The 23,772-nt window shown below is 40.2% G+C and overlaps 1 protein-coding gene across 1 annotated transcript in view; it reads right to left on the bottom strand.

Annotated features, from left to right (window-relative positions):
* The window catches only part of CPS1 (carbamoyl-phosphate synthase 1), a 147,482-nt gene that overhangs the window by 31,030 nt on the left and 92,680 nt on the right, over nucleotides 1-23,772 (bottom strand). The window contains exons 23-29 of the mRNA XM_040357458.1: nucleotides 17,798-17,863; nucleotides 16,099-16,162; nucleotides 11,225-11,406; nucleotides 6,104-6,298; nucleotides 5,934-6,001; nucleotides 4,453-4,528; nucleotides 209-286 (exon numbers count right to left, since the gene is read on the bottom strand). Of these exons, the coding sequence (XP_040213392.1) occupies nucleotides 209-286; nucleotides 4,453-4,528; nucleotides 5,934-6,001; nucleotides 6,104-6,298; nucleotides 11,225-11,406; nucleotides 16,099-16,162; nucleotides 17,798-17,863 (729 nt within the window). The remainder of the gene's footprint in view (nucleotides 1-208; nucleotides 287-4,452; nucleotides 4,529-5,933; nucleotides 6,002-6,103; nucleotides 6,299-11,224; nucleotides 11,407-16,098; nucleotides 16,163-17,797; nucleotides 17,864-23,772) is intronic.

The following is a 23,772-nucleotide window of genomic DNA, read 5'->3' as shown; positions in this document are numbered from 1 at the left end:
CTAGCTGCTGGGTGAAAGTTCTAACCACTACACCACCGTGCTGCCCACATCCAGCTAGGTAAGGATTCTAGAAAAAAAAACATTCCCATACTTCTCTTTTGAGCATAAACTGAGGGGGAATGGGCTTCTTTAATCAATGTGTGCCCAGTGGAAAGAATCCTGTCACATGTCAGTTCTGTATTTTAGAAACTGTAAGGATAATACTTACACGCCCTTCCTTGGCAACTGCATCCATCTCCACCTCTCGGGCACCTTCGATAAACTTGGTGATCACAACAGGGTGCTCCTGTCAAAATAATAAGCAAACCAAATCAATCCACAGCTTGAATGACAAAATAGACACAGCTTGATTACAACATCTAACACTTCTATTACAAACTCTATTTATAAAAACCCATATGGCTGTAAATAAGTGGCAAGGCGCTTGAAGCGGGTGCAACCATATGGAAAAACTAAGTTTTCTGTTATAGTTCCTAGGACAGTTGAACTTGACATGAAATTTCTGTAGCTCTAAGAATGTATCACTTAGCATCACTCCATCACAAATTTAACCTATCTTCCTTGTAAATGCTGCTCATCTTTTTACCACCTTGAAAGTGCAATGTTAAATGCAAAAGAAAAAGCTTTCATCTTGCGAAGAAAAGCCCTGCAGGATATACATAAATCCCCCACCCAGGTCTAAAAGAGACACTAATATGAAAACAAGGAACATTACCCTGAGAGTTGGCACAGTGCGCACATTTTGCTGCCAGTTGATCATGAATTATGTATGATACCACTTTTAGCTAGATATGTCAATACATAACATTTACATAGAAAACACATTGCTGGTATTTATCAGTAGTGGTTCAAGGTGGAGATTATGTAGCAATAAAGCCGCAGGGACAAGACAAATAATAAACATATTATTTCCACTTAGCAAGTGCAAATAACAGATGTTAAATTATATTTGACCTCTGGTGTATTTATTTGCCAATTTGTTATAGAGATAAAGATCTGCCGGTTTACCTTGCTACTGTATCATTTGTGAGACAGTTGTTTTATTTGTTGGTACATTTAATGAAGTTGGGCCATGTGTAATTTTGTTCCTGGAAGCACAATTGTCTTTGCAGTCTATTGTTACTTTCTTTTGTTTTATTGAATATTAGGAATTTTACATTGAGGCCCGGTTTACACTGATGCGAGTTCATAACGAATGTGATGCATCAAAAACATTCTTAATTCGCATGTCATCCATAAAGTCATTGTTTTCAATGACGGTCTGGAATCGCATTGATGGTTCACATATGTGCGAATTCCACCACACTACTCTCCACAAAAACCAGGAAGTACACAGGAAGTTAAAAGGGTTGTAAAGGTAGAGTTTTTTTCCCTAAATAGCTTCCTTTACCTTATTGCAGTCCTCCTTCACTTACCTCATCCTTAGATTTTGCTTTTAAATGTCCTTATTTCTTCTGAGAAATCCTCACTTCCTGTTCTTCTGTCTGTAACTCCACACAGTAATGCAAGGCTTTCTCCCTGGTGTGGAGTGTCGTGCTCGACCCCTCCCTTGGAATACAGGAGAGTCAGGACACTCTCTACGTTGCAGATAGAGAAAGGAGCTGTGTGTTTGTGGGCGTCCTAACACTCCTGTAGGGGGGCGAGCACGACACTCTACACCAGGGAGAAAGCTTCACATTGGTCTGTGTAGTTACAGACAGAAGAACGGGAAGTGAGGATTTCTCAGAAGAAATAAGGACATTTAAAAGCAAAATGGAAGGATGAGGTAAGTGAAGGAGTGCACTAAGGTAAAGGAAGCTATTTAGGGAAAAAAATTGTACCTTTACAACCCCTTTAACACTTTTTTTTTACATTATGATTCCATTGGCTGGAAGATCAATTGCAGCTATGTCCATCTCCTGAAATTTGCGGTAACATCGCGGTAAATTCGCACCTTGCACAGGACAAAAAACTGAACAAATTCACAGCGCAGCAGTGTAAACCGTGCCTTAAGGTTCTATTAGATCCTATAAGCAACACAGCATGTAGGTGATGAATTTGACATAATTCGATACATACTTGTTTTAATAATCAAGAATATCAGTGGCACTAAGTATCACTGATCCCAGCGCTCAAACGGATAGATAGAGTTAATGCACTGTAGCTGCTATTATATTAATAAATCTAGTGAAAAAAATGAAAAGATAAAGATGGAAAAAATCATCCCAACATTAACAGCACTAATGAAATAACTAGGAGTATTTAGCGCAATGCATGAAATTTATAGGACAAGCAAATCACACACAAAAAAGTCAATCCATATGCAACAGAGTCCATAAAAGTCTTTAAGATAGATGTGGTGCTCCGCAAACCCTCAGAATCATACAGAAAACGCAAAGCCTGAGGTTTCCCTAAGATTTTGAGGGGTTACGGAGTACCATATCTATCGTAAAGACTTTTATGGACTCTGTTGCATAGGTATTTACTTTTTTGTGTGTGATTTGCTTGTCCTATAAATGTCATGCATTGCACTAAATACTCCCAGTTATTTCATTAGCGCTGTTAATGTTTTAGATGATTGTTTCCATTTTATCTTTGCATTTTTTTATACTTGTTCGTTAGCTGTAGTTACATGGCTCGTTGTAGTTAAAGCTGAAGTTTGGTGGGGTTTTTTGTTTTGTTTTTTAATGAATGAGAAATAGAAAGCACTATTAAGCCTAGTACACACAGGCCAAATGTTGGGTGGCATTGGCCAGACAATGGCTGAGCGCGCTGACCAGAGTGTTCTAGCAAGGGGGCCTTCCCCCTGTCAGAACACAATAGCACAGCAGGGGAGATTGCGGTACTAACATTGGATGGTTAGTACAGTTGCTCTGACCTCAGCTGTCAGTTTTTTTTTTGTTCAGCCCCGCTGGGTTGAAGGAGAAAAAAACTACTAGTATGTATAAGGCTTTAGAAATTAGGATAGATGGATGAATGAAAAGTCTGTCTCCTCAATTCATAGAACTGATAGTACAGCTTCTATGAAAAGAGCACAGGGGCAAAAAAAGAGAGCATAGTCAACACTTTTGACAAGTGTCTTTGACAGGTGAAGCCACTTATTTTAACCTCTGCAGCGGTGGAATGGAGATTTCGAGGAACAGAGCAGCTACCAGCACATGGGACAATCGTAATTTTTCTAAGTACCATCCCTGGTGCTGATTTTAAAAAAATGGGAGCATATGGCTTGCTTCCTTTCTTCCCATGATGTAGTGCGTAAAGTGCATAAGTGGCCAATCCCCTGCCCAAACACTGTCACATGTGGATGGGTAAAGAGTCTATATAAGCTCTGACCAGCGCAATCTGAAGCTTACACAAGATTTCTGTTTGCTCCCCTGGATGAACAAAGTGGCAGTGGAGTGAAGGGTAGTGAGAACCTGTTGGCTTTGCCTACAGAGCAGAGACAGAGAGTCCCCAATTTGAACTCAGAGTTGGCTCAGAGCAACAGCAGACCAAAGCTCTAGGCTCAGTTTTTGGAGGTACATTATTTGCAGAGGTAGCCAACATTAGATGTTAATATATACGGGATGTTTTATAGCAAAATAGTTGTGTAATTGTGCAAGAAAAGAAATGCGCACAATACAAACAAATGCAATCCAGACATTTCATTATCTAGACTAGGACAAAGACCCCTTTCACACTGGGGCATTTTTTAGGCGCTAGCATTAAAAAAAGTGCCTGTAAAGTGCCTGAAAGAAGGCGGCATCCAATGTGAAATCCCGAGTGCTTTAACACTAAAGGGCCTGAAAAAGGCCCCAGTGTGAAAAGGGTCTTAGCGTTAAAAAAATCGCCTGAAAGAAGCCTCAACTGCAATGCCAATGTGAAGGCCCAAATGCCTTCACACTGAGGCGCTGCGCTGGCAGGACTTCAAAAAAAGCCCTGCAAGCAGCTTCTTTGCAGCGCTTTAGGAGCGGTGAATACACCGCTCCTAAATCGCCCCTTCCCATTGAGCCACTTTTTTTAAGGCCAAAGCGCCTGAAAAATGTCCCAGTGTGAAAGGGGTCTTAGCGAAGCTTTACCAACATTTTTCGGGCTCTGGCAGTGTGAAAGGGCTCTGAAAGCACTCAGGCTTTCACATTGGGATTGCAGATGAGGCTTCTTTCAGGCTCTTTACAGGCGCTTTTTTAATGCCAAAGCACCTGAAAAATGCCCCAGTGTGAAGGGAGTCAAAGGGAAGTCATATTTAAGGACAGCATTAGTGCCACAGCTAACCCGAACACCCACAGCAACTGGCTCTACAAGACAACCTATTCACAATTCTTCTGCAATCAGACCTATTCAATAAAGGATCCCTAAAAACAATGATAATTTGCCAGGATCTTCTTGTTTTCAAGAATAGAACATATAATATTGCCTAGTTTCGTAGATTAGGTGCCAGAGCTTATATACTGACAAAGTCTTCTTCTCAGACAAAGTCATAATGATTTTTTTTACCTGTGAAACACGTGTCGCTTCAGCTAGGAAAGTCTTCAGTTCTTCCTCTCCATATACTACATTCATTGCTGAGCCACTGTGATAAAACAGAGGAAACACAGGTTTATAAAGGATTAACAAAGCTACAAGTTTTTACCAGGTATGCTAAAGTCAAGAGTTCACTCATCTTGCACATTATTATAAGCAACATAAATGTATAAAAATGTATAACATGCACTTACAGAGAGTAGGTATAAAATAGGCTCATACACAGTGTGGCTGCCCAAATTCTACTGATTCTTTATGAGTGCTTTTTTATACAGGGTTTTATTTTTTAAAGTTGCTTGTGAATTATCAAAGGATTATGCCACGTACACACGGTCGGAATTTACGACAACAAATGTTTGATGTGAGCTTTTGGTCGGATATTTAGACTGTGTGTAGGCTTCATCGGACATTTGCTGTCGGAATTTCCATCAACAAATGTTAGAGAGTTGGTTCTCAATTTTTCCGACAACAAAAGTATTTCTGTATGCAATTGCGACGCACAAAAATCCTACGCATTCTCGGAATCAACTTAATTTTTCTCGGCTCGTCGTAGTGTTGTACGTGACCGCGTTCTTGACATTCGGAATTTCCGACTACATTTGTGTGACCGTGTGTATGCAATACAAGTTTGAGCGAACAATCCGTCAGAAAAAAATCCACGGTTTTGTTGTTGGAATGTCCGATCGTGTCTACGCGGCATTAGTGTGAGCTTTCTTGCATATATTTGATTTTTACGTTTTCCAAGAGCATCTCTTGTATTTTTATGAGAGCAGAAAGATTTTTTGTTGTAATACTCAGTTGATAGAACGTTTTAGGACTATGCACATGGATTAAATGAGCATGGAATTTTACTAAATTCAGGAGTGGTAAAGAATCATATATATTATGTAACTCTATATGTACACCTGACAATGGAAAAAAGTTGCCAGGGCCAAATTTATACTTGCTGCACCAGCGAGCCATCTGTCTTGTACTGCCATTTTCTAGCCCGTTTAGCTGTCTGAATCTAAAGTTGGCCATAAATGGATAATTGTTTGTAAGTCAGCCATTGGGTAGAAAAAAAAAAAAGAAAAGAATGTATTCCTTCCGGCTGTGCTATTGTATTTTGACAGGAGAATTTTGTCAGAATACACTGATCAGCGCTGTAGCCGATTGGCTGCATGTGCTAATCAAAAGGGAATTTCCATTTGCCATAGATGGTTCGAAATTTGGTTGGTTCTTGCTGAAGCAGACTATTTTTGATCCATTTATGACCAGCTTTAGTATTGCATTATCACAATCAGTTAGTAGCCACATAAGGCACGGTGGGTTTAAAAAGTGGGTTCCTGGATATATAGACCCAGATGTTACTATCCCACAAAGTGCCAGGACAGTAGAATACCCATCAGGATTGCATTTGCAGGCAGGGTGGCAGTCTGGAACCTTATAGAAGATACTTAGTATTTCTGGATTACCTGAGCACATAGGAGGGACGCAGCAAGCATGGATACCCAACGGTCTTTGTAAACTGCAAAGCATCATCCTATAGAGGGAAGAAAACACATTTTTAAAGTTAATGAGTACTATAAACATAAAGCATTAGAAAAAAGAACCCAAGTGAACCCATTCGAGATATAAATCTTACCAGAGAATTAACAGCTTTCCATGGAGCCTGTGCAATCTTAAGCTCATCCAGAACAGCTGAGAATGTGGAGCGATCTTCTGCCCGATCAATCTGCAGTGGGCTGGTACCCATAATCTTCACCCCGCTCTTGTACAATGGCACAGCCAAGTTGTTGGGGATCTGCCCCCCAACAGAGATGATGCAGCCATCACATTGCTGGTAAAAGATAGGATAAACACTTGTCAAACTAATGTATGATGATCACAAGGCACATGGACCTACAGAGGCTTAAATCAAATGACAGTGCATGATATTAATACCACCTTATGTATATAAAATTATAAAGACCTTTAACCACTTCCCGACGGCCGTACGACTATTGACGGCCGCAGGGTGGTTCTACTTCTCCGGGGCGCCGTCAATTGACGTCCGCCCCTTTGCTCGTTCCCCGCGCGCGCTCCCGAGCGTGCAGCGGGGAACTGCTGTGCTGGCCATGTCCCTTGGACACAGCCAATCACAGATCGCCATGAAAGGCCAATCGGAGTGGCCGTTTCCTAGGTGATCTGTGCGGCCAATGAGAGATGATCTCATATGTTTACATATGAGATCATTTCTCATTGCCGGTGTATTGTCACAGTTTGCTGCCTATCCTAGAATGCTCCGGAAGTCACGTGGCGGCCAACTACGCATGCGCGATGCGTTCCAAACGCAAATGCGATGCGTTCCAATGCATTCACGACAGTGCACACCAGTGAAACCTCGGTCGGCATCCAGGCTCTTTCCTTAACATCCCCGTGGATTGGAGGATGTTAAAAAAAGAGCCAGGAGGCCGAGCGAGGGGAGCAAGCCGTCCGAGCGAAGCGAGGACGTGAGGCCGACTGGCCACTTTCCTCTAAATCCACGTCGCCCTGAATGCCGTGTTCGCTGGTGTGTACTGTCGAAAATCCATTGGAACGCATCGCACATGCACAGTTGGCCGCCACGTGACTTCCGCAGCATTCTAGGATAGGCAGCAAACTGTGACACTACACCGGCTCTCGCAGACAGCGGTGCTGTCAGGGAGAGAGGAGACGGATCTGTGTCTCTTGTACATAGAGACACAGATCGGTCACCCCCCCCAGTCACCCCCCTTCCCCCACAGTTAGAACACTAATATTAGGGTACACATTTAACCCCTTCCTCACCCTCTAGTGTTAACCCCTTCCCTGCCAGTCACATTTATACAGTAATTAGTGCATATTTATAGCACTGATTGCAGTATAAATGTGAATGGTGTCAAAAGTGTCAGATGTGTCCGCCATAATGTCGCAGTCGCAATAAAAATCGCAGATCGCCGCCATTACTAGTAAAAAAATAAAAAATAAAAATTCTGTCCCTTATTTTGTAGGTGCTATAACTTTTGCGCAAACCAGTCGCTTATTTTTTTTTTTTTTTTTTTTTTTACTAAAAATATGTAGAATATGTATCGGCCTAGACTGAGGATAAAAATAAAATAAAAAAATGAGCTATTTATTATAGCAACAAGTAAGGTTTTTTTTTTCAAAATTGTCGCTCTATTTTTGTTTATAGCACAAAAAATAAAAACCGCAGAGGTGATCAAATACCACCAAAAGAAAGCTATATTTGTGGGGAAAAAAGGACGTCAATTTTGTTTGGGAGCCATGTCGCACGACCGCGCAATTGTCAGTTAAAGCGACGCAGTGCCGAATCGCAAAAAGTCCTCTGGGCAGGAAGGGGGTTTAAGTGCCCAGTAAGGAAGTGGTTAATAAATGCACATATTTTTACAGAAATTATTACACAAGCCTTTCATAAATCATTCTCATTAGTCTTAGCTATTATTAACTGATGTAAAGGAATGGCTGGCCAAAATTACTAATCCTTTTGCAGGTGATTAATATATATATATTAATATTATTACCAAAAGTATTGGGACACCTGCCTTTAAACGCATATACATTTTAATGGCATCCCAAACCTTTGCAGCTATAACAGCTTCAACTCTTCTGGGAAGGTTGTCCACAAGGATTAGGGGTGTGTCTATGGGAATGTTTAACCACTCCAGAAGAACATTTGTGAGGTCAGGCACTGATGTGGACGAGAAGGCCTGGCTTGCAGTCTCCACTCAAATTCATCCCAAACGTGTTTTATCAGGTTGATAAAACTTGCTCATCCATGTCTTTATGGACCTTGCTTTGTGCATTGGTGCGCAGTCATGTTGGAAAAGGAAGGGGCCATTCCCAAACTGTTCCCACAAAGTTGGGAGCATGAAATTGTCCAAAATGTCTTGGTATGCTGACGCCTTAAGCGTTCCCTTCACTGGAACTAAGGGGCCAAGCCCAACCCCTGAAAAACAACCCCACACCATAATCCCCCCTCCACCAAATGATTTGGACCAGTGCACAGGGTCAATGTCCATAAAGACATGGATGAGCGAGTTTGGGGTGGAGGAACTTGACTGGCTTGCCTGTTGAGTCCTAACCTCAACTTGATAGAACAGCTTTGGAATGAATTAGAGCGGAAACTGCGAGCCAGGCCTTCTCATCCAATATCAGTGCCTAAAGAATGGTTAAACATTCCCATAGACACACTCCTAAACCTTGTGGACAGCCTTCCTAGAAAAGTTGAAGCTGTTACAGCTGCAAAGTGTGGGCCAACTCAATATTGAACCCTACGGACCAAGACTGGGATGATATTAAAGTTCATGTGCGTGCAAATGCAGGCGCCCCAATACTGGTAATATAGTGTGTGTGTGTGTGTGTGTGTGTGTGTGTGTGTGTGTGTGTGTGTGTGTGTGTATATATATATATATATATATATATATATATATATATATATAGGGAGAGAGAGAGTATATATACAGTATATGTACCATATTTATCGGCGTATACCGCACACTTTTTTGCCCTGAAATTCAGGGCAAAATCGTGGGTGCGCGATATACGCCGATACCCGCTTCCCGCGCCGAGTTTGAATTACTGCGCCGGCATATACCGAGCGCAGTACACTCGTGTATAGTCGGGCAGGCTCGGCTTCTCTCGCAGTCACATCCTGGACGTACAGGACGTTACCGCTAGAGGAGCCGAGCCTGCCCGACTATACACGAGTGTATTGTGCTCGGTATATGCCGGCGCAGTAGTTCAAACCCAGCGCGGGAAGCGGGTATCGAGCGGGGAGGACACCGCAGAACGACGCCGGACCCGACGAGGAGGACACCACCGAAGCCGCAGACGGACGCCTGACCAGACGAGGCCGCCGATGGACGCCGCGCAAGACACCAAAACTGTAAGTACTAAAATCTTTTTTTTACAGGAATTGCGGGTCCACTTTAGGGGTGCGCGCTATACGCCGGAGCGCGCAATACCCCGATAAATACGGTATATATTGTATTTAGCTGTTTAGGGAAGTTTCCCATTATTAATATACTGTTCATAATTGTTTGCGAAAAGACCAGACAAGAGCTCAGCTCTGTAGTTCTGAAGAAGAAGGTACATCCCTTGAAATGTGTTAGCCATATTGGTTATCCAGGTTCTAGATGTGCTATGGCATTTACTACATGCTTGTGTATCTAGCTATGTAGCTTTTATGACTATATTTTTATACCTTATATTAATAAAGTAACAATGCACTTGGCTGGTGCACCTTCCCTTTTTGGTAATTTTCTTATCAATCTTCTACATAAAAATCTATTTTTCTCTTTATTTCCCTTTTTAATTTGATAACATTAAACAATACCAAATGAAAAAAAAAAAAAAAAAACAGCCACAGTATGTTGTTCTATATGTGCAGCTGGAACTAAATAGCTTAGAATTCAAGTCTATTTTTGGTAAGGGAAATTTGAATACACAGACATTTGCTTAATTAGGTTTTTATCATTTCGAGATTGAAGGTGCCAAGTGTGTCAGGAAATTAAATTGTATTATATTTAATCTGCTAATAATCGTCATCTGTATGCCAAAACAGCTCTCACTGTATATGATCACCAATGATTATATAATGCTGCCAAGATGGTGTATTATTTTTAATTTATTTTTTAATGATAACTGCACTTACCACTACAGTTTCTTTCACCCTCTGCATGATTTAAAGGTTCCAGGGTATGCGTATTGATGACTAGCCATCACCCCCTTACCTGCTACCTATACCCCTCTTTAAAGAGGAAATGCAGTCTGCTCACATAATTTGTAATAAAAACATCTTTGCCATTCTGAAGCTTCCCTCTAACCACTTTGCATATTATTTTATATATACTGTGATTCTGTTCTTGCCAAATATGCTGCAGAAATCACCCTTCACTAAGTCTAGCTGCAGCCATTTTAACTGTGGGCAGCTGAAGCTGCTGCCTATTCACTTCCTGGATTTACCCAGACATTCAGAGGCACACCTCCAGCTCTGCAGCCATGCAGCTTTCATTGGCCCTCTTATGAATTACCCCCTCTCCCCTCCTGGAAAACCCTCATGAGATTGAGAGAGAGAGAGAGAGAGAGAGAGAGAGAGAGAGAGAGAGAGAGAGAGAGAGAGAGGTGCATGATGTCATACAAGACAAGAAACAGGAAGTGGGCTGTATAAGGAATTTACTGGCAAAAAAACAAATGTTTTACTTTACGTTAAAACGACAAGGGCAGAACATTTAATAGATGGAAAGTTAAAAAAATTACTGAAGGTCTGCCTTAACTTACCTTAGAAATGCAGGCTATCTGGCCCATGAGCTGTGGCCTACACCAGGCAGTGCTCAAGTCTTCTTCTGAGTCCAATTGGCTGGCTGGTATTGTGAATGCATGTTTTTTCCTTAGAGATTGTGTTGGAAAAGCCACCCGCTTGCAAGGCTAACTGCACATGCACAGCTCAGTGTATATTCTAAAACATCTTGAAAGGATGCCGCACTATACAGTATAAAGGCTTAAATAACTGAACAGGTGCCTATGGCAAAAATTCCCTTTATGTATGCTGATAATATTATGAGTATTGCTGTACTTTGTTTCATAATTGTGCTAAATTCTGTGAGAAAATGTCTTGTTTTGTAGCTCACAAAAAAAAAGTCTTTTATCAAATTAGTACAGTGTGTAGTATATACTAGCTAGGCTGGATCTACTTTTATCCTAAGTTCATCAAAAATATCCAAACTTTAGGATATGTGTCACTCACCTCCAGTTGGAACACATCCATGATTCTTTCCTGTGACAATTCTTCGAAGTAAAGTTTGTCACACTCATCAAAGTCTGTGCTGACAGTCTCAGGGTTGCAGTTCACCACCACGGTTTTCTTGCCGAGCTGACGCAATGTGCGGATGCTGGAAACGGCACACCAATCAAACTCAACACTGCTGCCTGAATCATAAAGAAAGACAAAAATAAATTATAAAGGAAAAAGATGAAGATTTGTTTGATACAAGCACTGTAACTTCAATTTACTCACTTCCCCTAACAGCAGGAGAGTCTCACTCATTCTGCCGCATGCTGTGAAATGTAATGCTGTTTGTATGAGGACACATAATTATAAAACAACCAAGCTCACCTCAAAACTTGCTCCCTGCCTTGGCTGAAGTACTGTTGCCATGTAGGGTTTGCCACACATATAATAATGAATACATAAAAAAATATTATATTGACCCCATGGCTTTCAAATAGCAGGTTGTTTATGAGAGGCCTAAAGGAAATGGAGAATATTATAAGTGCCTATGAGACCCTCTTGCAATGAATGCATAGTCGGAAGCTCAGGTGCAAAGATCTCCCTAGCGGTATGATTATTTCAGATTTTAGGTGCTGAAAGCGGTACCAGTATTTTGCAAGTAAGTTTTATACTGTAAGCCTGTAATTCTTAGGAATAACTCGCTTAAATCTGACCAAACAAGAGTCTAGTAGGCATCCCGGGTATGAAAAAGTTTGAAAAACAAAATTATAAATTATAATATAATAAATAATTATAACAAATAATAATATAATTATAATAAAAATGATTCAATAATGTAATCAACTCAAAATCACAAAAATTTACTCAGTTGCAGAATTGTCGCTGTCATCACTTTTATTTTTTTATGATGAATTTCCCTACAAATCGCTATCGTACAATTCTGCAAGTGATTATAATTTATTATCGCTGTTTTCTAGCTGCTCTAAAACCGCTTTTGACATAAAGGGACACTTTTGCTTGCTATGGACAATCTACAGTTTGCAGGCAGAAAGAACAGTTTTTATTATACAAAAGTGCATGTAGGACACTGGGCAGACCACTAGGGACAAAGGGGGTGTGTATTTTTTACATACAGTACTGTAATCTATAAGATTACAGTATACTGTATGTAAGGTGTTTGTTTACTTTTTTTAATCTGGCACCGCTCTCCGCCCCCATGCGTCGTAACGTCGCAGGGAACGGAGATTGGCGGCACACAGGGACACTGTGTGAATCGAGCGAGGACCTGTTCGCTCACACAGCGCGGCGGCATCGCTGGATCCAGGGACAAGGTAAGTAACTTTGTCTGTGGCTGCAGCGAGGCGAGCCTGAGTCTGGCTCGGGGATACCGCTCTTGGTATAAAAATCTTACCCCGAGCCAGACTCGGGAATACCGCCAGGGGGGTTAAACCAAATTCCAGCGGAAATCTTTTTTAATTTTGGTTACCACAAGCAAGAGTTTACGTTTTTTGTTGCCCCAAAAGACAAAGAACTGGGGGAAAGTTGTCTTTAGGGCAGCAACAACCGGACATTAATAAAACAATGCCATATGTTCTATCTCTTTCATCTTCTACTGAAAAGCAAATATTCTCAAACATTAGGGAACTTCTATTAATATGCAACAAGCCTTTTTTTGTTTTCTAACAATTCCCGCTTTCGAAGGGGTCTACATCACTCATGGAGAACATTCAAAATAGTTAGAATGTGTTTTCTCAAAAGTAATGTACACGCGATCTAAATTTCGATGCAAAAAGTCAGACGAAATTTTTTCATCGGATATTCCGACCGTGTGTATGCCCCATCGGACTTTTTCCGTCGGAAATTCGGACAGAGTTAGAAAGAGAACATTTCTCTTTTTTTCCAATGGAAATTCAGTTCATCTGTATGGAACTTAGATGGAGAAAAAAACATGCATGCTCTAAAAACAATTGACGCATGCTCAGAAGCATTGAACTTAATTTTTCTAGGCTTGTCTTAGTGTTGTACGTCACTGCGTTTTTGATGGTTCGAATTTGGTGTGCCCGTGTGTATGCAAGACAGCTTGAACGTAATTCCGTCGGAAAAACCCATCAGTTTATTCCGACGGAAATGTCAGGAGATGTCATATTGACATTATATTGGGGTTACTAAAGGTCCCTTAATAGCCAGTTTTGTTGTTGTCTTTGCGCCCCAAAAGTCAAAGAACGGGGGGAAGTTGTCTTTAGGGCAGCAACAACCGGGCATTATTAAAACAATGCCATATGTTCTATCCCTTTTATCTTCTACTTAAAAAATAATTTTATTGCCTGTTTTCTAATTGAAGAGATTTCCAACACTTTATGTCCTGATGACAATGTCACGGGCACAGAAAATGAACAGGACAACCCCAAATGGAGACATGAGAAGCAATAAAACCTGACAGAATTTTGAACCCTTCTTTATGCAAAAGGGAAGAAAAGATTTGGCTGGAACTAATATAATCATAATAGATTAGATAACATTGAATAATATAAACAGTTAAAAAAGCAAGTGAGGCTGAATTATGTCTAACTGTCACTTTGGATCAAACATTTGTTTCCCATAAAATAGCAACGTTTAAGTAATTTCAACTGAAAGTGTTAATCTGAACAAATGGCTGCACCAACTGTCCGTTCTTTGCTGAATGAGAAAGAGATGGTGTGTTTGGCCAGATGTCTTTTCTGTTTCTCACCAGTGTTGAAAATGTGTCTCATTAGAGGTTCTAGGAACTGAGACAATTATCTTTGGAAGTGATAACATCTGAAGAAACTGTTTATAGATCAGCCTTATTACAGTATGGGAGGCATTTTATATGTTAATCATGGCTTAGGATATCTTGTAAGCTTTTTGTGTTAGAATACACAGATATAAGAGCAGTTTATCTTCAAAAAATAACTAAATTAGGATCATTCAAAACATAAAAAAATTAAGGTCAACAAAAAATGTGGGGGCCACCATTTTAAATCAGTGGGGCATTTGTTAGCCAGAAAAATTGATTTCAAATGAATGAAAACCTGAACAATTAACTTTTCCTTTTTCCTCCCTCTTCTGTGAAATATATAATTGAAATGGTTTTATCTGTTTTATAAGGGCAAAACAATAACTGTTGGTCCTGCCAGATATCTAGTGAGCAGATAACTTCCTGTGATCTTTCTAACGGATGTACTGTTTGTTACCAGTTAGCATCAAAAAGGAAGAAACGACTGCACTCCAAGATGATGGATATGAGTCCTTTATTGATCCTTCCGAGTGACACACAAAAGGGAAAATGACAATCAAGGCAGTCATGTTTCACACAGTATCATGTACTTAATCCTTGATGCAATGTGAAACATGACTGCCTTAATGCCTTGATTGTCGTTTTTTCCTGTGGTGTGTCACTTGGATAGATCAATAAAGGACTCATATTCATCATCTTGGAGTGCAGCCGTTTTATGCTTCTTGCAGTTTGTACGGCGGGTGAGCCTGGCTAGCACCCTTGAGCGGAGTCCTTTAATTCACTTTACTCACCTATTTATCTGGATTCACCCAACTGAGCAGTGTTTCTTGTTTCTTCCTACCAGTTAGCATCAGTCCCAGCTCCCTCTGGGGACTGTTATACACCTTTCCACTATGTTATGAAGATTAGTAGAGGACAATGTGTGCTCTGTATTCTTAACATACTTCCTGCCCTAGGGGTGCTAAACGTTGCACCTCCATAGATACCGTTCAGTAACTTTTGTTATCCTAGGACAGTAAGTGTGTTACTAGCAGGATCATCCGGAGAAAATAAAGGGGAAAAAGCTGAAAAAACGAATAGAGCCACTACACCTTTACCTTGTGGAAAATCAACTACACACTATGGGGTTGATTTACTAAAGGCAAACAGACTGCTCTAGAGCTTAGTAAATGAGGTAAAGCTTCACTTTGCAAAAAATACCCAATTACATGCAAGGAAAATAAAAAAAATGCATTTTTGCTTGCACATGATTGGATGATGGAAATTAGCAGAGCATCTGCTTATTTACTAAGCTCTGAGTCAACTGCTCTTGCAGAGTTCAACTGCACTTTGCAAAGTGCACAGTTTATTTGCCTTTAGTAAATCAACCCCTATGTGTTGGTAGCACAGGAAAATAACAGATAGTATAAAAGTACTGGAAAATAACAGGTAGTACGAAAACACATGCCTAAACTCTATCTAGTAGGCAGTAAAGCCCTGTACACACGCTCGGTCTTCTCGGCGGTAAAAAGCCTTCCGAGAAAACCGAGGGGAAAGCCGAGAACCCGGCAGGAAAACTCCCATGGAGCATTGGCCGGGAATCCCGGCTGTGTGTATGCTCCATCGGCACTGCCTCGCAATGTTTCCCATAGGAAAGTGGGTTCTCTATTTTCCCAACGGGATTCCCAGCTGTTTTCCTGATGGGAAAACTGCGAGGAAGCATACACACGTCCGGTTTTCCTGGCCAAAAGCTCTTTTGGCAGTTTTCCTGGCAGGAAAATCAGTCGTGTGTACAGGGCTTCATTCTTCATCCTATCTAGTGACTGAAAAATAAGACTGTATTGAATAATATATCCTGAGATATTGCAGATTTCAATTGTAGTAATTATTTTTGCTCTGATTTCTTCGGAAGTCAGGGGATAATGGGTGAATTAAGATGCACAGGGATTACAAGGAATACAAAAGAACACTGTTTAAAAATAAGTTTGGAGACTTTCATTGAAGGGTAAAGCGAGAGACCTGAATGCAGCTTTTCTATACTTTTCGAAACTTCTCTTCTACTTCAGATTACAGTAAACACCTCTTATTGCAGTTTTGCTATATAAACTTTTTCTGTTGTATATAAAATGGGAAGATAGCTGGACTCAGACAATACCTATATGATACGGGCCACAACCTAGAACCATCATTCCGTGGTCATCAAACTTTATATCATGCTCCTGGAAGAGAAATGAGAAGATGTATTAACCATTGTGAAGAGAAATGGATCATAAAAATCATTACGGGATGGTGCTCAGTATATTTCTGAGTGTCATCAAAACCTATGATTCCATTAGGTTTGTAAATCTTCAGCCCAAAAGTATAATGGCTACCCTTCAGTGTGACATTTTCCCTTGAGAAGAACATGAGGAATGGGTTCTGGTACTGAAAGTGTTTTGAGGATTAAAGGCAATCTCCTAGAATAGAAAGACATCCAGACCTTCCCATGCATATTCCACCAAATGCATCCCACTCAACCAGGAGGTTTTTGGGTGATTTATCAAAGTGACGTGAATTTGGGTTTGCTTTAAACTCCTAGTAATGTGCAGGATAGGTTCATATTTATATTTCTATGCCCATGCACGGATTAATTGGAGTGAACAAATACTCAACAAATTCATGTTGCTGTAATAAATTGCTTGTTTTACACAATGACTGTGAAATTTTGGATAATATCTAGAACAAGAAAGCAAGCAAAGAACCAATTTTCTGCTGCATTTAAAATCGAGCCACCAAAATACTGTAGAAAAGAGCACACCATGACCTTTCCTATTCAAACTTAGGGGTGAAAATATGAGAATAAAATTAGATTTAAAGCATGACCAATACCACATGCCTCAATAAACTTTGCTGTGAGATGGGGATTGGAGTATATTTTAACAAATTTGGGTTCTAAACTCGAAATTAGTTTAAATGTAAGAGTGATGGGGTTCAAAGAATATTAACAGAACAGTCTCCGAACGTTCAATATTGTCCACAGCAAATTCAATCTTTAAATGATTGCTGTACTTTCACGTAGAGTAAGTAAAAAAAAATACAGGACTGAACAAAATGTTATCCATCCATTTAAAATGTCAATATTTTGTCATGTACCTTTAAAGAAGGCTCCTCTAATGCACCCATCCCCACCCCTCCTGAACTGACACTGCCATTACAAAATTGTATTTGTACAAAATTATAACATTTTTAAAATAGTATTTTCTTTATTATTAAAACAGGAGGCGAGAGAAAACCCCAATGGGGCAACAACTAAGGCTGCGTACACACGGTCGGTCAAAACCGATGAAAACGGACTGAAGGACCTTTTCATCGGTCAAAACCGATCGTGTGTGGGCCCCATCAGTCAGTTATCCTTCGGTCAAAAATTTTAGAACTTGCTTTAAAATTTAACCGATGGACGCCTAACCGATAGGTCAAAACCGATGGTTAGTATGCAAAAGCCTCGGTTAAAAACCCGCGCATGCTCAGAATCAAGTTGACGCATGCTTGGAAGCATTGAACTTCATTTTTTCAGCACGTCGTTGTGTTTTATGTCACCGCGTTCTGACACGATCTTTTTTTTAACCGATGGTGTGTAGGGGAATCAGACCATCAGTCAGCTTCATCGGTTAACCGTTCTTCGGACCGTTCTCATCGGATGGACTGATCGTGTGTACAGGGCCTAAGCCAGGAAAAGTATAGATACATCTGATTGCTTGAGAAGCCCAACAGATTCCAGCTATAATTGAACTTAATCGGTTATTTTATTATTTTATGCATTTAGCCTTAAACTAGAATCACTGCGCCAAAATGTATTCCAAAATATATCCCAGTACCTGTCCATTGTAGGTGAGGTAGAGGTAGTTTGTAATTGCTGGATACTCAGCAGCCAAAGTATCAATCTGAGGAGAAACAGAAGTACAATTTAGTCAGACAACTCAATGACATTCAAGAATCAGCAGTATATATAATGGATGACCTTAGTCCAGAACAATGACAAGAAACAGATCCAATTGAAAAAAGTTTCTCCAGTAAAACGTTAACGTTCTCCCATATAGTCATGCAGTTTACATCCTTTAGTTCATTGACCTTTGTCATGCTGAAGTGAACTTATTTTTAGGGCGGAGGTATTGCTTAAGATATCTATCTATCCAGTTCTAGGAATATAAATAGCAGCACCTTCACCAACGATCAGTCCATTTAAAAAAAAAAAAAAGGCTTTGAAGCTTCACTATGTTGGGCTGCCTTGTTGGTCAATAGGAATTTGTGTGAACTGAAAAGAGGTAGCAAATTCTACCACTACCAAGAAGTCAAAGGGTCATTTAAAGAAACTAGATAAGTTCTCTAAAAAAGTTATACGCACATAGACACAAACTGATTATATAATATCATACATGCCCCATTCTGTAATAAATAAATATCAATTATTTATTTGTGCAACTAAAAATATCGTAAGCTAAAAATGTAACCTCCTACATTGTTGTTAAGTCGTTTATTTCAAGTTGAAGCTGGCATCAACAAGATCTCATCCAATTCTTACTTACTAGTTAGATTCCACTTGGACTTGGACAGGGCATTATGCGTTTCAGAAATGAAAGGGTGCCATATTAATTAGCTCACCTCAGGATTGTATTACCTCATGGTAGATGACAGGATCAAGAGTACAAATGCTTCTGCATTACAACTGCGCATACCAAGTAACTTCATTAAAATAGAGGAGCTTGCCATGAATGCAAAATTACTTTGGTAATGATGGGGCACTTAAAATAAAGTATTAGCCCATAAAACAATGTTAGCACCTCGGGAGATGGCTGCGAGGCTAGTTTTCTAGAGCCAGATGCTGCATGTTTAAACCAGGTCAGCTCCTGATGTTTCATGATTACAGGTTTTTATATACTGTTTAATTGCCACTTCAGCAGAACGCCACTGTTTCAATGGGAGCTCTCAAAGAGCATCGCCGAAAATTGCTTTGTGGGTGAAATAAGGAATGATGAAAATGGAAAATGAAATTGCTTGACAATGTGCAGGTTAATCTGTAGGATGATATAAATGAAAATGCAATCCCTTTATGGTTATTTAATATCATTACAGCCAATCAGAGTGTTCAGTATATACATTTGACCAGCAATTTCATTGGCTCACACAGTTGTCAATCTAGTAGTAAGAGAAGTCTTGTGGTTTAGGATTGCATGATTTTGTTATGCAAGAGACCAAGACAAGTGGCTTATGTCAGCCATATGCTGTCCATATGCTGGCAATGAATATATGCAATTTTTGCAAGTAATGTGACAGGTTCAAAAGTGGTTAAATTGAATATAGTCTTTTTGACGTTTTAAGACACATAAAATCTTAATGTAAATAAATGTGTTCATGTTCATGTCCTAAAAATCTGTACAGTCTGCAGTTATACAGTGTATGTATAAGAGGGCATCCAAACCTGCTCATTAAATTCACAAAGCTCTGAAACACATTCTCTTGCAAACTGAGTGGTCTATTTGTCTTTAGTAAATCAACCCCTCCAAGCCCTTGACTCTTTAAAACAGTGCGCCCCCTGTGTGGCTGATATTTTATCAACAGGTAGACAGACCAATTATATAACTACATAAATAATAGCATAGTTAATTAGGTTGATAAAAGACACATATCCATCAGTGGTGACTGGTGCTCCATTTTTTGAGTTTTGGGGAGGGGAGGCAAAAACCTTGCACCACATCTTCCCCCCCCCGGTCAGTCGGTCGCAACTCCCCCCATCGCTCAATCGTCAGCCCACCAGCCCCACAGTTACCCCATCCAGGTCGCAGGCAGAGCTTCCTCCTCATCGGCTTCAGCCTGCGTCTCCTCCTAATCTGCTTCACGGCGGCTTCCCTTGCGTCTTCTCCTCCTCCCCCTCAGCGGCCAATATGATTGCTTCTCCTCTCAGCCAGTTGGGTCTCATTACCCGCCCCCTGATTGGCCAGGAGGAGAATCAGGAAGACAATAGTGAATATTAATTCACTATTGTTCCATAACTGGGTCGGCTTAGGGCGTAGTGTTTTTACCCCCGCGCCCACCCTTTTTTTTAAGCCAATTTGAGCCTCTGGGTCTAACCATGTGTTTCTAAAAAAAAAAAAAAACATTGGAATCCATGCGTCCAGCACACTGAATGTAGATTAAGGGCCGGGCACATGGATTAGGGTGCGGTGCCCCTGCACCCCTTATGGACGGGCCACCACTGGTCCATTCAAGGTTGTCTGGAAGAAGGTAAACACCTCTAAATAAAGAAGGCCCAGTTTAATAAACAAGGGAGCATTTTTTCATAACCTTTAATAGCAATTGGATAACTCACTGGATCAACATATTCAATTGTATTTGTTTTAAATTTTATTAGCTGTTATCATGCAGTTGGAAACACCGCCGGCCCTTTGCCAAAAAACATTGATATGGCACCAGAAAAGGAATAGAGGAGGGGATCTATTAATGGGGATACATATTTATGTGAGAACTGTTTAAGATGGGGTTTCTCTGTTGGAGAGATTTCCTTTCACTTCATGTTGTGTCTACAGAATAAGAAGTGATAGGAAATTTTCTGAATGAGAAACAAAAAAAGGTTTGTTTTAATCCTTACCTACTATGCAAAACAAGAAAACATTTTTTGGCTTTAGATATAGTTTAAAGCAGTGCATAGGTTAAGATTTAATGCACAAAGACTTCCAGCATGGCTTCAAATGTCAGACATTAGAAAAAAGTGCAGTTGGTTACAAACAGAATAGGGAAGTCACAATAGACCATGGTCAATGGAATTTCTGAAGAATAGAAAATATTGTATTTTTCAGTACTGACAAAAATGTGTTTATGCCCAACTTAAAATGTGTTTATTTTTTCTTTCATGGTATGTTATCTAAATGCATCTCTTGGCAATATAAAATTAAGGATAAGAGTCAGACAAGCAATTTTGACAATGCGTCTGACAATTTAGATTACAGAATATGTTGATCTCCTGCCACAGTATCCCTGAACACAATGCATGCTCCATCTGAAAAGATCACAGTAGTAATTTCCAGTTGTTTACATAGCACATATGACAGGTCGTTCACATATCCAATGCTATTCAATGCAAAACAAATATAGAAGAAGGTAACCAGTTAAAATGACACTGCATTACAAGAATCTATCTGATGCATGCTTCATTTTACAATGTAGCTGTAAAGCCAAACAGGAATTTGGAAGCCTGGCATGTTCTTTCTTAGCTAAGCATTAAGAAAATGTGTATTTGCATTGGACATTCAGTAGGATTCAGTAGCACAATGGGGAGATGGATGTACCTTTCAGGTGGGAGGTGAAACCTTATGGTGTCTGCTGTACAGCAAAAATGTTACAATGTAGGCTAAAAAAATATTCCAGGTTTTATTTTGGGGCCCTATCATAATATTTTGATGTGGTACGGTAAGTAATTTTTTTGTATGTTTTGCGTATTGGTGCAGTTTGGTGCAATTCTATCCTAATGGCAGTCCAACTTACTTGCCAATGCACCTCTGTTGCAGTTCATCAAAATGCACATGCCTATAGCCTCATAAGGCCTATACACACGGTCTGACTTTTTGCCAACAAACTTCAAAATAAGCAAGTTTTCAAAATAGTCCGACCAAAGTACAAACGCGCATTCTCAAAAGCAAAGACCAGCCAGAAGCGTTCTGTCTGGTAAAACTAGCGTTCGTATTTGAAAGCGCACATTCGTGACGCGGCAAGTTCTGAAATCAAGAAAAGCAGCCCACATTCTCTTCTTTATAATGTGATAATACTAAAAGCTGCTTTGCTGGTGATACTGACGGAGTAAAAACAAATGTCTTTACTGTGGATTAGTGTATTTTGGTTATATGAATCAAACATATTTCTATATTTTTTTGTGGGTCAAGTTAGCACAACCCCATTGCGCAACATGTCTGCTTGACGAACGGACGTTCAGAAATGAAAAAAATTGCACGAAACTGAAAATCGCGAATGCACACAGACGAAACCTCTACTAACTCTCGATTAGCAGAAGGAGCCCAAAGGGTGACGCCGGAGAATTGAACTTCCTCTTTTAAACTCTCGTCAGTACGTTGAAACGTCACTACGTTCGTGTTTGTTGCCGAAAAAGTCAGAGCGTGTGTATGCTATGGGTGTGACCGGACAACTCCCTTCAGACAAAAATCCAAGGGAAAGTTTGTTTGATGATACCTACCTACCCTCCTGGAAAATTGACTCCACACGTTTTCGATTGACCACCAAAATGTGAGTGGCTTCTTTTTTACTTGTGTTTTTTTTTTAATTTTAATTTTAAATTCATTTTTTAAACTGTTTTAAGTACTGCACCCAAAGGCGCCTCTCTCCTTGTTTGCTTGAAAAAAAAACTACCTGTGATAGCTCATGCAAGGAAAGTTAGTATAGATATTTTATTAAGCTGACAGGGACACTTTAAATCACGTAAACTCAGGCTTCAGTTGGTACAAGAGCACTGTGTACAATACGGTTTTACAAAGCATTTTGTTAACATTCAAGTAGCTTTGCTGAGGCTTTTAAAGCACTGTTCAGCTCTGGTTCAGGAATGGTAAACACAGATCATAATGGGAGCGCTGGCTGGCATTATAAACAAGCTGCTAGGAGGCTTCAACAGGTAATCAAAAAGTTTCTGGTTGTGCTGAAGTTTCCTTAAAGCCTGCTAAAGCCTTGCTGCCCATATCTGTGGATCTACTGATCCATTTTGATATGCAGCTTTCGTGGCAGCTAACCTATGCTCATGCGTTTTTCATCACATCGAGTATTGCTCTGATTTGTCAAAAATTATTATTATTCTTCCAAAATATACAAACATTACTTAAAAAATATACAGGGGTTTGCCTATATTGCCTCCACTATATGGCCAATATTTGGAGGACACCTGATCATTACAGCTATATGAATTCTTTTATCATCCCATTTCAAATTCACGAGTATAAATATAGAGATGCATGGCTCTCCCTTGTGTCTATAGCAGCCTTCACTCCTTTGGGGAAGGCTTTCTTTAAGATTTTGGAGTGGGTCTGTGCGGATTTGTCCCCATTCAGCCAAAAGAGTATTTGTGAGGTCAGGTACTGTTATTGAACAAACCCTGGTTTGCAATTGATGCTCTAATTTCCAATATATTCATCCAACTTGAGTTCCTCAACACCAAACTTGTCAAGCCAAGTCTTTGTGCACAAGGGCACAGCTATGTTGGAACAGAAAAGGCTCTTTCCCAATATGCTGCCACATGGTTGAAGTGCACTATTTTCTATAACTGTAGGGTGTCTACATACGTTGGGCCCCATACTGTAGGTGTGATGGTCAGGTGGTCAAGTGTTCACAATCCTATACTACATATACTGTATACTGCTCTCAGATTACAAGTGCACTAGACCATCTATAATATAGTAAATAGTGAGGTGTATACATCAGGGACATGCAGTCATGGGAGGCAGGTGCCATGAACATTTTAAAAAAATTGGGCTTCAAGGGTCATAGCTCGGCGACCTGGGGTCATAGAGACCCCACATTTGGGGGGTATGTAGCCTAGGTGCTACCCCACTACTGCTTAAACCTATGGTTCCAGAGATATGGGGCTCCTTGTGCAGCCTGTCAGAAACTAAATACAGAGCGGCCATTTTAAATACAAGCTGGCACACTCTGTTTGCAGCAGACTGAGAGGATGAGCTCACAAGTGCCTCTCCTCACTTCTTGTCAGAGGCACTGAGCTCAATAAACAGCTGGTAGTCTTGGACCAATGGTAAAGTACCATTGGTCCCAGCTGTCCAATAAAAATGCTGCAGTGGAGGCA

Source organism: Rana temporaria, chromosome 6 (assembly GCF_905171775.1).
Source record: "Rana temporaria chromosome 6, aRanTem1.1, whole genome shotgun sequence".
Taxonomy (NCBI): Eukaryota; Metazoa; Chordata; class Amphibia; order Anura; family Ranidae; genus Rana; species Rana temporaria.
This window is presented reverse-complemented; position numbering and strand designations above follow the sequence as displayed.